The 13,442-nt window shown below is 27.1% G+C and overlaps 5 protein-coding genes across 5 annotated transcripts; 4 read left to right on the forward strand and 1 right to left on the reverse strand.

Annotated features, from left to right (window-relative positions):
• Nucleotides 1-288: 288 nt before the first annotated feature.
• Nucleotides 289-2,449, forward strand: SRAE_1000173500 (Carboxylesterase, type B domain-containing protein; the record flags this gene model as incomplete). The annotated part of the gene is made up of 2 exons (XM_024648727.1): nucleotides 289-483; nucleotides 530-2,449. The coding sequence occupies 2 exons, from the start codon at nucleotides 289-291 to the stop codon at nucleotides 2,447-2,449; spliced, it is 2,115 nt and encodes a 704-aa protein (XP_024502676.1).
• Nucleotides 2,450-4,312: 1,863 nt separating this feature from the next.
• On the forward strand, nucleotides 4,313-5,291 carry SRAE_1000173600 (Histone H3.2; the record flags this gene model as incomplete). Its single annotated transcript, XM_024648728.1, has 4 exons — nucleotides 4,313-4,406; nucleotides 4,588-4,699; nucleotides 4,754-4,780; nucleotides 4,829-5,291. 4 exons carry the CDS (start codon nucleotides 4,313-4,315, stop codon nucleotides 5,289-5,291), a joined length of 696 nt encoding a protein of 231 aa, XP_024502677.1.
• A 250-nt stretch (nucleotides 5,292-5,541) lies between these two features.
• SRAE_1000173700 (Ribosomal protein L1 family and Ribosomal protein L1, 2-layer alpha/beta-sandwich domain and Ribosomal protein L1-like domain-containing protein) lies at nucleotides 5,542-7,283 on the forward strand (the record flags this gene model as incomplete). Its single annotated transcript, XM_024648729.1, has 2 exons — nucleotides 5,542-5,718; nucleotides 5,760-7,283. 2 exons carry the CDS (start codon nucleotides 5,542-5,544, stop codon nucleotides 7,281-7,283), a joined length of 1,701 nt encoding a protein of 566 aa, XP_024502678.1.
• Nucleotides 7,284-7,575: 292 nt separating this feature from the next.
• On the reverse strand, nucleotides 7,576-9,231 carry SRAE_1000173800 (Transmembrane anterior posterior transformation protein 1 homolog; the record flags this gene model as incomplete). The annotated part of the gene is made up of 2 exons (XM_024648731.1): nucleotides 7,576-8,842; nucleotides 8,882-9,231. 2 exons carry the CDS (start codon nucleotides 9,229-9,231, stop codon nucleotides 7,576-7,578), a joined length of 1,617 nt encoding a protein of 538 aa, XP_024502679.1.
• Nucleotides 9,232-10,027: 796 nt separating this feature from the next.
• Nucleotides 10,028-13,320, forward strand: SRAE_1000173900 (Exportin-1; the record flags this gene model as incomplete). The annotated part of the gene is made up of 3 exons (XM_024648732.1): nucleotides 10,028-10,111; nucleotides 10,156-10,552; nucleotides 10,604-13,320. The coding sequence occupies 3 exons, from the start codon at nucleotides 10,028-10,030 to the stop codon at nucleotides 13,318-13,320; spliced, it is 3,198 nt and encodes a 1,065-aa protein (XP_024502680.1).
• Nucleotides 13,321-13,442: the final 122 nt, after the last annotated feature.

Below are 13,442 nucleotides of genomic sequence, written 5' to 3' on the forward strand. Positions count from 1 at the left end.
AATTTTTGTGAAAAATTTAACAAAATAAATATATGTAAACTTATTTATCAATTAATACAATATTATCTGGAAATTTTAATAGCTATATATATATACATATATTAATAATGCTCAATCAATATCCATTATTTATTTTTATTTGTAAAAAAAATTTATTTTATAAAATTTTAATAATTATTTTGTATTATTAAATTTGTATCATAATTTTGTATGTTAATTTTATACATTATAAAATAAAAAAAAAAAAAAAGAAATCATTATAATAGTTATATTGATAATTTTTAGTTGATGGGTTGTTGTAAAAGTAAGCAAAAACCTAAATGTAATTGTAAATATAATGATTCATGTTTTCATAAACCTATAATTGTCAATACACAATATGGTGTTATTTCAGGTTTTCAATATAAAGATATTTCTTGTGTTGTTAACGTATTTTTGGGAATACCATTTGCAGCACCTCCTATTAATGATTTACGATTTAAAGTAAGAATTATATTATACAATACAATAAAAAAAAAATTTATTATAGAAACCAGAAAAACCCCAAAAATGGATTGGAATTTATGAGGCAACAAAATATAAAGCTCAATCCATTCAAAAGCCAGATATAATTACTAATCTGATAGTTCGTGTTCCTATAAAAGAAGATTGTTTATACTTAAATATTGTAACTCCTCAATTTAATACTATTACTCATACAAAATATCCCGTAATTGTTTACATACATGGGGGTTCATTTTGTAATGACTCAGCAGCTCGTTATCATTATTCCAAATGTGCATCATATTTAGTAAAACATTCCGTTATCGTTGTAACTATTCAATATCGTTTGGGATTTTTAGGATATTTTTATACCGGTGATGATACCTGTCAAACTAACAATGGTTTATGGGATCAATATTTTGCCTTAAAATGGGTAAAAGAAAATATAGCTACATTTTATGGAGATCCTAATAATATTACTGTTGTTGGGCAATCTGCAGGTGGTGCTAGTGTTGATCTTCTTTCATTGTCACCTATATCAAAAGAAACTTTTCACAAATGTATAATTTTAGGTGGAAATGCAGATGCTTTGTGGGCTATAGCAGATAAACAAAGTTTACTAGAATTATGTAGAGAAAAGGCACTTGATTTGGGATTTATAAGAAAAGACAAAAATGCTGAAGATCAATGGACAAGAGAAGATAATGTTGAAATGATGAAATTTTTAAAAAATGTACCTGCAAAATTATTTGCTCATACAAAAGCTTCTTTATTACCAGAAAAATTTTATGAATCAATACTTGACATTGCACCAGTAGTTGATGGTGAAATTTTACCAAAAATGCCTTATTTATTAAGAAAAGAATCAAAACCAAAACCAACGATTTTAGGTATATGTAAATATGAAGGTTTAATTTTTGCAGCACTTACTAAAAATAAAAATCCAGAAAGTTTACTTGAATCTTTAGTCACAGGTCAACAAATAAGATTTAAAAAATGCGGCCTTGATTTAACTACTGGTGAAATTGAAAATATGCTAGGATATGATGAAACACAAAAGTTACTAATTGAACCAAAATTGTTTATGAAAAATGTAGTTAAGACATTTGGAGATCTGGGAATTAATATATCAGTAATAGATTTTATTTTAAATCGCTGGAAACAACAATCTGAATTAAAAACATTTATTGAAGAAGGAAATTGTTTATCTAAAATTCCATCTACGACATCTATTACACCAACTTTTGAAATAGGAAATTTTTATACTAAAACGAGGAAAAAGTCTAAATCTTCTCAAAAGAAAAAAGGAAAGTTGAATTTAATCAATAAGAAATTTAAAAATTTTAAGAATCGTTTAAATAGGAAACCATTAACAGATGCCCCTTTATATCTATTTCGTTTTGATCATTTTAATCGCAAAAACTTTAGAGCAATATCAGCTTTTTTTCCTTTTATTGGTGCAACACATTGTACTGAACTAAACTACATATTGGGTGTTAATCAATATTTTGTTCCTTTTACGAAAACAAAAGCTGATATTAAAGTATCTTTTTATATAACTTCAGCTATGACAAACTTCGCAAAATATGGTAATCCAAACGGAATTAATAATGAAGGTATTTGTAATACTATTTGGGATCCAGTTAAGATGGAACCTACTAAATTTAATTTTAACTTCCTTAAAGTCACAAAAGATATGCATATGAATCAACGTTATGGAAATGACAGATTACTTCATCTTGCAAAATTTTATCGTTATCTTAAAATTAAAGAAACAATAATGGAAGAAGAAAGTGAAAAACAACTGTGTCAAACGATCAATAAAAATGAAATAGAATCTGTTTTAAGTGATGTAATAGATGATTCAGTATCAACATTTTTAACTGATAAATTAGAAGTAAATTCAAGTAAATTAGATCGTTTATCTCGACAACCATCACCAAGTAATAATACTACAACGGCTTAATATGTAGAAAGAAATAAGTGAATAAACATTATTATACTTATAACAATGACTTTTTCATCTAATAATTTTTGTACATCTATAAAGTTAAAAACTACAGTAACACTTACTACTATGTTTTCGTTTACTTTTATTACAAAAAAATACTATAAATTTTAAATTTTTTTCTCCGTTAAATTTTAAAAAATGTTTTTTCCAGGTGTGTTGTAAATTCCGATAAGCACTTAATTTTAGTAAAATGTAAAAGTAAAGTATATATTTAATATTCATATTTGGGATTTTGTCTACTGACATGGTTTCAAAATAGAAATTTTTATTTTTTTTAAAAAAAAATAAAAGTTCGAAAAATTGTGTAAATAATTTATTTTTTCTTTTAAAATAACTACAAACGCTTACTATACTGTAGGAAATAAATTGATTATTAAAAATGATAAATTATCTAAAAAGCAAAATTACAATAATAAATCAATAGAAGATATAACAAAAAATTAGTTTTGGGATTTTTAGTTTTATTGTAATATTCCAAACAGAATTACAAAAAAATTATTTAAGAAAAAAAAACGAAATCTATATTTTTTATTACTACATATTTTAAATGTTATTGAAACAAATTTTGGTAATTTTCAACTACAGAAATGTGCAATTTTTTTTAATAATGCATAAAAAAATTATATTTTTTATAGTGAAGATATAATACTTTTAAACAATAAATAGTAAGAAAATTTTATTTTTTTAAAATTGTTTGGTAGAAACTTTCTTTTTAAGGGACAATTTGATAATTCTATTCTTCAAAATTTATAATAAAGATAAATCGTTACACTTATTATTTTCTAGATCTTTTAACTCTGATAAAGCTTTATTAGGGACTTTCTGGAAATATTTTTTCGTTACTATTCTGTTATACCTCTCTTTGGTTTAAAATAATAGAAGCCTATATTAAAGATATTTTTTTTTGAAAAATAAATAGCTCTATCAGATTCTCCATCTTCTTTTATACAAGATGGATAGAAAAATTTTAAAAAAAAATTAAATTTATAACTAATTTTTATCATAAAATTAAAAGATTGTCGTTAATTTTTATCACAAAACGAAAAAAAAAACGACACAAATATCAAATCCCATCAAGTTTCCCATTATTATTAGTTAATATGTGAAAAAGTTTATTCATGTTTTTTACTTTATATTAAATTTATTCTATTTTTTTCATGTAATAAAAATTTTATCAATTATTAAATACTTTCTATCACTTTTATTTGGAGGGATATAACAGAATAGTACCATTTTTTCTATAGTACATAAAACATTGCTTCATTAAGATTTCAACGGTATACATTTTTCTAGAAAAAAATTTTGGCTAAATTTTAGAGTCACTGACGTACTAAAATTTTTTTTTCAAAATTTGAAAATTAAATATATGTATAATTTTTGAATAAAAATTTTATTAAAAAATCTAATATCAACTTTTTTTAATTTTATTTTAAAAATTGTTTTTAAATTTCTTATATGATAATTTTGGTTATTTATGTAAAATTTTTTTTCAAATTTGAATATAATAAAAATTTTTTTTTACATATTAGCTGAATTTTCTACATATTAACGTTGATAAAAAATGACACCTACAACAATTAAAAAATATTCAAATTTTTATTTCTGTTATTGAAAATTTTAATTTTACATTTGCTTATATATGATTTTTTTTTCTGATTTTTCATAATTTTTTTTTCCTGTCTATAATTCGTTTTGTTTATTGATCGTATCATCTACCACTATAACAAAATCGATATTTTGTTCTTATCACCATTTACCACCAACTTACATACCAACCAGCTTTTCAAATTTGTGAGAGAACAAAAGTTATGTAAAGCAATGCGCCACCATCTTGGACTATTTTCTATTGAAAGAGAAAAAGAATCGAATGAAACTTGTGTGCTTGTATGTGAATTCAAATTCCGCAGTATTGGTAAGTTAATTTTTACCCTTTTCCTGTTGACGTCTCACAACGTAAAAATGAGAACCAGCAAGTTTAATGGGTTTTAGTAACAAACATTCAGAAATAGAATAATTTTTCTTGAAGAGATTCACTTTATCGTCCGCATTTGAACTCACGTTGATGTAGTGTTCTCTGACCTTCTGCTCCCTAGTTGCGTCGAAAGTTACCTGGACTGAGATACTAGATAGTATTTATACTAAAACGTTAACATCGCATTTTCCTGTAAACCTAACAAAAGTTGGTAATATGTATATTTATGTGCGGTAGTAACCATCGTGCTTCATGGTTCGCCCACTTTTCCGTGTTATTATATAAAGAATTTTCTTTATTGCATCATGTGTTTTGTTTGTTTTTTTTTTATACTATTTAAAATAACGGTATTTTTATTTTAGATTTCCACTAATTATTATGGCTAGAACAAAAGTTTCATCTACTAAAACACCAAAAGAACCACAGAAGGCAAGGAAAAGTATTGGACATTTACACATCCAAAGACTTGGTACAAAGAAAATTTCTCAAGGAAGTATTGTATCACCATATCTTAAGAAAAGGAGTAGAAAAAACAAGTATGATTCTAAAGTTCTTAGTGACATCAGAAAGTTCCAAGACAGTACGAAACTATTGGTACCACGCGCTCCAATGATACGTTGTATTAGAGAAACTATTCAAGGCATCAGTAGATCGGATCTCAGAGTAACTGCAGGTGCGGTGGAAGCTATTCGAGAAGCTGTTGAAGCATATCTTGTTGACATGTTTGAGATATGCAATTTATTGGCTATACACGCTAAACGTAAAACCGTTATGCCTAAGGATATTACACTTTGGAAACAGATAACTAAAATGATGACTACCTAATGTCTGATATACCTTTTGGTGTATGCTTATGAATCAGTTTTTATTATTATTTTGTATGTATATTTACTTTTGGGATTTAATAAAAAATTTTTGTTTTTTGCACTTTTCTTTATGTTCTCTTTCCTTTCATTCTCTGCATTTCTCGTGGTATTCTATTTACAAATTGGTTCTTATGACGAATGTTACAGTTTTGATTTGAATTATTTTTTGTTGGAATTGTGTTGTTTATAGCTTATCATTGTTTCTAAAAATGGGTAAGAAAAGTCCTGCTAAATCTATTTCTTTGTCAAAAAAGGCTAAAGAAGTTCCAAAAAATGGAGTCAATAAGCAAACGGCGAAAGTTACTACAAAGAAGATTTCAAATAATGATGAAAAAATTTCATGTTTAGAAAACAAAGATACTATATTTGATACTATTGTTGAAAAGGTAAGTGTACATATTTTATTACATTATAAAATTATTTTAAGGTAGAAGATGCTGTCAAATGTCAAAAAGAATATGCTTCTAAATTATCAAAAAATTCTCTTTTTCCTGATGTTGATAATGCTCTAAGTTTAACATTTACCTTAAAGAGATTGGCCCCTGGTCATCAAAGTTCTACAAAATTTGTTGATTTACCATTTCCTGAACGTTCTTTTGAGAATACATCAGTTTGTCTCATTCTCCCAGATATTGCTAAAACAAAGGAAGTTAATACAAATGCTGACACAGAAATTGAGTCACGTGAATGGGCTGAGGTATTGGAGGAGAAATTTGGTATAGACAAATCATTTTACTCAAAAATCTATACCCTTCGTCAATTAAGAAGAGAAGTTAAAGGTTATGAAGCAATAAAATCTTTCTCCAGAACCTATGATGTTTATATGTCAGCATCTAATATTTTCAAAAGTACAATATCACACTTAGGAAAAAATTTTTTGAAAGCCAATAAGACCTTGTATCCTCTTTGTCTTAAAAGTCATCCAAAAGAAAGAATTGAAAACGCTGTAAAGAAAGTTGCTGTTAGAATCAATCCATCAAAATTAAACATGCTTTCTAAGATAGGAAATACATCACAAAAAGAAAATGAATTAGTTAAGAATGCTGAAGTTGTTTTAAAAGCATTTATAGATAATGTTCCAGGAGGTTTAGAAAACATTAGGTGTATCTATCTCGGTAATGTTGGTGGGGTTGTGTCTCTTCCTGTATATGTTAGTGCTGGTAATCCAGATTCAGTTAAGATACCAAAACCAAAACATTTGATTGATACTGAAGCTGAAGTAGTTGATGAAGTTAGTACAATTGTAAATGACAACATTGTTGTCGGAGTAACTAAAAGTGGTAAAATAAATTTCAGAAACGCTACGACAAAAGAATTGTTGGGAAAGAAAAGAAAAAATCCAAAACCAGAAGAGAAAGATGCCAATCCACCAAAAATAACTAAAAAAGATAATGTTGTTTCATTGGAGAAGGATAAAGATGCTATTCCAGATACTCTTACTAAAAAGAAAGAAGTAAAAGTTGTCAATAAAAAGGCTAAAGAAGAATCTTCTTTAAAAGTGGCAACTACGACACAAAAGAAAGCACAAAATGGCATTAAGATTGCTTCAGTCAAAAGTATTGATGTAGATATGTCTAATGATAAAGTTATTAATAAGAAAATTAACACTGTCGTTACTGACAAAAAGGAAAAATCTGACATTAAAACCCAACAAACTCCAAAAAATAAAAAAGTTGTTGAAAAGAAAAATACTAATAATAGTAAAGTAGTTAATGGTAAGAGAGAACTCACACCACCAACACTTCGGTTATCAGCTAGACAAAAGGCTAAAGAAGCTTCTAAGTCAAAGATTGAACAAGTTAAACCAAAAGTTGATACTCCATTTAAACCAATTCCTAAAGCACCTAAAGTATTTGTTGCAGAGACTTCCAACGGGAAATCTGCTGTTACAAAGAAAGTGAATGTTGTGTCAAAGAAGAAAACCAATGGTACTGTTAAAAAAAATAAGTAATTTTGTTGTTTTATTTGTTTCCGTTATGTTGTTTTTTATTAAATTTTTTTATTGTACACAACACTACTTTTTTGTGAAAAGATGAAATATTTCTTCAGTCCCTCATAAAATCTCAAAAATACTTGTTAGCCAGTATTTTTTTGTGTTTTGAAAAAGAACTATTTGTTTGGAAACACAAGATTATAAAATAAATATATATTTCTAAATAAAAGAAATGCTTTAAGTTACACAAGGTATTTTTTCAAAAACATATTTGTAAGGTAAGATTTGTATTTATATAAAAAAAAAACAACTAATACACTGTATTTTTATTTTGAGCTTGAGTTAATATATCAGAAAAGTCAATTAGAGATATTTTAGGAGATGATGGAGCAGATTTTGACTTGCTTGAAACAACTCTATTCCTGGCATCATCTTCCTCCAACTTTAACTGCATTTCACGATATTGACTTACAAAGTGGCATGATAAATTATACAATAAATATCCATTTAATATCTTTATTAAGAAAAGTAATATCCAAGTACCGCAAAGCAAGACAACTGTAAATTGTGAAAAAGATACTGATTGTGATATAATTCTTAGTAAAAGAATTAGTAAATGAATTGGAATGAAACCCATCCTTCTTGCTACTTGATCCGAAAAGTCAGTAAATGCATTTTCTTCTTTACATCTTACAACATCAAAAGCCAAAGTCAATGTAAAATCTTTGTATATATCAGCATTAATTTCATTAAATTTTGTAATAAATGCATGCTTAAACCAATCTATGGCAATTTCAGCAAAAATAACTAATACCAAGTCAAGCCACATTTCAACAAAATGATCGATTTGCCAATTGACAGCTGTCATATTTCTAAGGACAACAACAACTAATAGAATAAATGTATGAAATCTTTCTCTTACATCACTACAAGCCATTTGAAACAAATTTGGTTTACCAAATTTTTTAAAAACTGATCCTTTTAATTCAACAAAATTATTTGAAATCATTATCGTTAGTAATGCTTGGTTATGTGAGTTAAAAGCAACATTCAATGTTGTAGCTTGTAGTAAAATAATAAAAGTATGCATAGAAGAAAATACCAATGAAAAAATAAAAAGGACTATAATGTGTGGTATTTTTTTAACCTTATCCTGTTCAGATACCGTCAAGTACAATGCATCAAATGTATCCTGACCAAAACTACTGCAAAGTTTATCAACTACTTCAAGCATGTTATAAAAAATGTAAAGTTTAATTATAGCTTGACCACGGACTTGATGATATATAACAGATGTATCTATGAATTGCATTAGTGTTGAGCATATAACAATTGTTAGTAATTTTATCACATTAATTGAATCAGAAGAACTCCAATTTTTAAAATTTAACAAAATAGATAAAAAATTAAACAATATTTTGATTGGTAAAAATGTAAAAACATAAATAAATGCATCAATACATTGAAATATACCAAATAAAAAAAATTTTTCTAATTCCCAAGGAATTTTCAAGAAAGCATATACTTTACGTCGTTTCTCTGTGAAACGTTTAGAATCATTTTGCAAACAATAACCTCTAGAAATATAAAAAATAAAATCAATAATACAAACAAACCTGGAAATTTCATCAATAAAAAATTGCCATATAGTAAATTTACACTTTTTCAAGTTTCTAACTTTGGATTGCTCTTTATTATTATTCTCTTCATTTAATATTTCATCTTCTTCATCTATTTCTTTTGCTTCATCTTTATCATCTACAATTTCTTCGGGTTTTTTACAAGTTTCTAATTTTATAGTTAGTTTTTTCCGTTCTTTTTTATCTGTCTTTGGTATTTCTTCCTCACTAACTAAATCATTGGATAAACTCTCGTTAGATGCTCTATCAATTTCTTCACTTACAGATCCAAGAAATCGCCTTCTTAGCTGAGGAGTGTCGTTGTATTTCTCTTCAAATTCATCCATTTACAACATTTATTTAGTATAAAAAGATGAATATTTTTTTATAGTTCCAAAGTACAATATACATGTGTAGAGACACATATATTATTTATAATAGTAGGTAGCCTATATCATCTCTCCAAAAAATGCATTCATATTCCAAAGTAAGAGACATTATGTTTTTTACAAAAAATAGTTGTATTCTTATTCTAAATTCTTTCACCTTAACTTTAATTCTTCTTATTTATTTGTACTTAAAAAGTTTTTTCTTTCAAATATTCTTATATTCCACAAATAATAATTTTACTTTTTCTATCCACTCGTGATGTTAGGGCACATGTTATTTAAGTCGTACATTAATATTACCATTCAATTATATTTGATATTTAAAGGATAGTTTTTTTTTAAGGCGGTTATTTCTTCATTTTGCGTGTATTTTTACACTTTTCGTTACCAGACTTTTCTTTGTACATCCTATTTAAATTTAAATTTAGTGGAAAATCTCATCGCGATTGCTTGAGATATAAATGTTAATGATGGAGATTGTGGGCAAAGTTTGTTACTTTATATAAAAATAATCAATTTTACTGGCGCATAGTTTTTTTTTATTAGTTTTTTTTTTTTTTTTTTTTTTTTATAAATATCGCCTCACATGTAATATCACATGCAATTATTTATTTTAATAATAACTTGCGATTAATATTATTTTATTGTAATTTTACCTTTGTTTGTAAATAATAAATTTTATTTTTCAGGTTTTTTTTTACGTATTTTTGTGTGCCCGATCATTTATTGATACTGAGTGACCATTTTTGTAACTATGTCAATTAACAAGGAGACTTTGCTTAAAGCTGAGGCTGTTTTAAGAAGCGGTGACAAGTTCAATGTTGAAGCTCTTGATGTCGTATGTTTAAAAAAAATATTAAATTAATTATTATTTTTTAATAGGTTGTCAAAGCTATGTCTACCGGAACAGGAGAGACTTCAAAATTAGCTATGAAAATTATGACTGATCTTAAAGCTGATCCTGATTCTTGGAACAAAGTTGATGTTGTGTTGTCGAAGTCTGAGATTCCTGAAGCCAAATTTTTTGCTTTACAAATTCTTGAAGATCTTATTACAACAAGATGGAAACTATTACCAAGAGAACAGTGTGATGGAATTAAAAGTTTTATCGTTGGATTAGTTTTAACTGTCTGCAATGAGGTTAATACACTAGATAAGAATCATCCAGCAAAAGCATATTTAAAAAAGCTTAACTGGGTATTGGTTAATATTGTCAAACAGGAATGGCCTACTTATTGGCCTACTTTTATTTCTGAAATAGTTGATTCTTCACGCAGCAGTGAGTCATTGTGTGCAAACAATTTATATATTTTAATATTGCTTTCTGAAGAATTATTTGAGTTTGGTCATGATATTACTGCTAAAAAGCAAGCTCATATGAAAAATCAATTTTGTAATGAATTTGAGGCTGTCTTTAAGCTTTGTTATGAAATTTTAAGTGACTCTAAAAGTATTCCATTAATTGCATCAACATTAGAAACATTAAACAGATTTTTACAATGGATTCCTGTTGGATACGTTTTTGAAACTGAAATTGTTGTTTTCTTAGTTGATAAATTTTTACCCCATCCAATTTTCCGTTCTACTGCTATAAGTTGTTTGGCAGAAATTGCTGGAATTAAAGTAAGTGGAACTCCAGAGTATGAAGAAAGAATAAAATATATGATGGTTAATGTAATTAAAATTATGTCTATTCAAATTTCATTGGATATTGACTTTAATAGTTGCTATATGAATGGAAAAGACGAAGATCAAAAATTTATATCTAACTTTACTAAATTTTTAACGACGTTTTTACGTCAACACAGTAAAATTCTTGTTATATTTAAGGAAAATGAAAATGAGAATACAATGCCAATTAAGGAAGCACATATGTTAGCATTACAATATTTACTAAAAATTTCTACTATTGATGATACAGAAATTTTTAAGGTCTGTCTTGATTTTTGGGCAGAGTTAGTAACAGATTTATTCCGTGAATCACCATTTTCTAAAAGTGATAGTCAAATTCGTCTGTATGCATTTGATTCACGAAGTTCTCCAAACAGAACTTACTATTCAGAAGTTATATCAAATCTTAGATCTCTAATGATATCTAAAATGGCAAAACCTGAAGAAGTCATTGTTGTAGTAAATGAAAATAATGAAGCTGTTCGTGAGAGTGTAAAAGATACAGATGCAATTTCATTATATAAAACAATGAGAGAGACTCTTGTATACCTAACACACTTAGATCCAAATGACACAGAAAGGCAGATGACGGAAAAACTTCAAAAACAAGTTGATGGTAGTGAATGGTCTTGGAACAATTTATCAAGATTGTGTTGGGCTATTGGTAGTATTTCTGGTGCTATGCATGAAGATGATGAAAGACGTTTCTTGGTTACTGTCATTCGTGATTTACTAGCTTTGTGTGAACAAAAAAGAGGAAAAGACAACAAAGCAGTTATTGCTTCAAATATTATGTACGTCGTTGGTCAATATCCTAGATTTTTAAGAGCTTTTTGGAGATTTTTAAAAACTGTTATAAATAAACTTTTTGAATTTATGCATGAAAGTCATGATGGTGTTCAAGATATGGCTTGTGATACATTTATAAAAATTGTTATGAAAACAAAAAGACATTTTATTTTTGTACAAAATGGTGAAGAGGGACCATTTATTGAGGAAATTATTGACAATATTGGAAATATTATCTGTGATTTGTCTAAAGCTCAGGTCCATGTTTTTTATGAAGCTCTTGGAATTATTGTTGGATCTGCTAATGATTTGGCACTTCAAAAAAGTTGGCTTCATGATATGTTTAAGTTACCAAATGATATGTGGCAAGATATAATCAACAATGTAGAAAAAGATCCTGAATCTTTTTTGGAATTTAAAGTTTTAGAATCAATTATAAATGTTTTAAAAACATATGTTTCTTCATGTAAATCAATTGGTCATCCTTTTGTAAATGTTTTGAATGAACGTTTTATGGATATGATGCACATGTATACATTATCATCGAAATATCTTGATCAAGGTCTTAAAGAAATCGGTGAATCTGTTTGCCACCAAAAAGTTTTTAAACTTTTAAGATCAGTCAAACGTGAAATATTGTTACTTTTATCTGCATGGATATCACATTCTAAAGATAAAAGCATTGTTCTTAATAATTATATGGACTTAATTATAAAGAATATTTTGAATGATTATTTTAATTGTAAGCACGTTGTAAGAGAACCAAAAGTTTTATCTCTAATGTCAATTGTTGCAATTCATCTAGAAAAACAAATGAATGCCTATGCTGCTACAACATTTGATTGTCTTTTTATGTCAACATTAGATATGATTAAAGATGATATGATTACATTTCCTGAACATAGAGTAAATTTCTATAAGCTCCTTCAGGCTTTATTTGCTACTTGTGAACAATCAATATTTGAGTTTCCTGCTGATAGAATGGAAACAATTATTCAAGCAATTGTTTGGGGTGCACAACATCAACTTCGAGATGTTGCTGAAACTGCTATTGATCTCATTGCTTGTATTCTTAGAAGTGCTGAGTTTCTGGAACCACATCAAAAAGTGCAATTTTTCCAAACGCATTATATGACAATTTTAGAGCATATTTTAGGAATTGTTACTGATAGAAATCAAGTTCAATTTATTGGTCTTTCAAAGTTAACTGTTGCTTTGTGTGAAGCTTTTAGTATCCCGGAGTACAAGTATAAAGGAAGTTTAGATCCTGAAAATGCTGCAACAAATAATGTTGAATATATATACAATTATGTATACAATCTTTTTAAAGTACATTTTACAATGCTAACAGACAAACAATTGGAAATTAATATAAAAGGATTTTTTTCATATAATTTGTCTCCTGACAAAATGCGCGAACATATTCGTGATTTCCTCATTCAGATTAAGACTGCTTGTGGAGAGGATACAGAAGACCTTTTCCTTGAGGAAAGAAAACGCGAAGTTGAAGAAGCTCAAGCACGAAAGAATGCTATTCCTGGAATTTTAAATCCAAATGACGTTGAAGATGATATGACTGATTCTTAACTTAATTATTTAAACACATTGGTTAAATATTTTTATTATTTTTTCTTACACTGTATCTATTGGATTTCATAATTATATATTTTAATCAATAATTTTTGTGTTTTATACTGCCTTTAAAAATA

The sequence above is a fragment of the Strongyloides ratti genome (genome assembly GCF_001040885.1).
Source record: "Strongyloides ratti genome assembly S_ratti_ED321, chromosome : 1".
Classification (NCBI taxonomy): domain Eukaryota; kingdom Metazoa; phylum Nematoda; class Chromadorea; order Rhabditida; family Strongyloididae; genus Strongyloides; species Strongyloides ratti.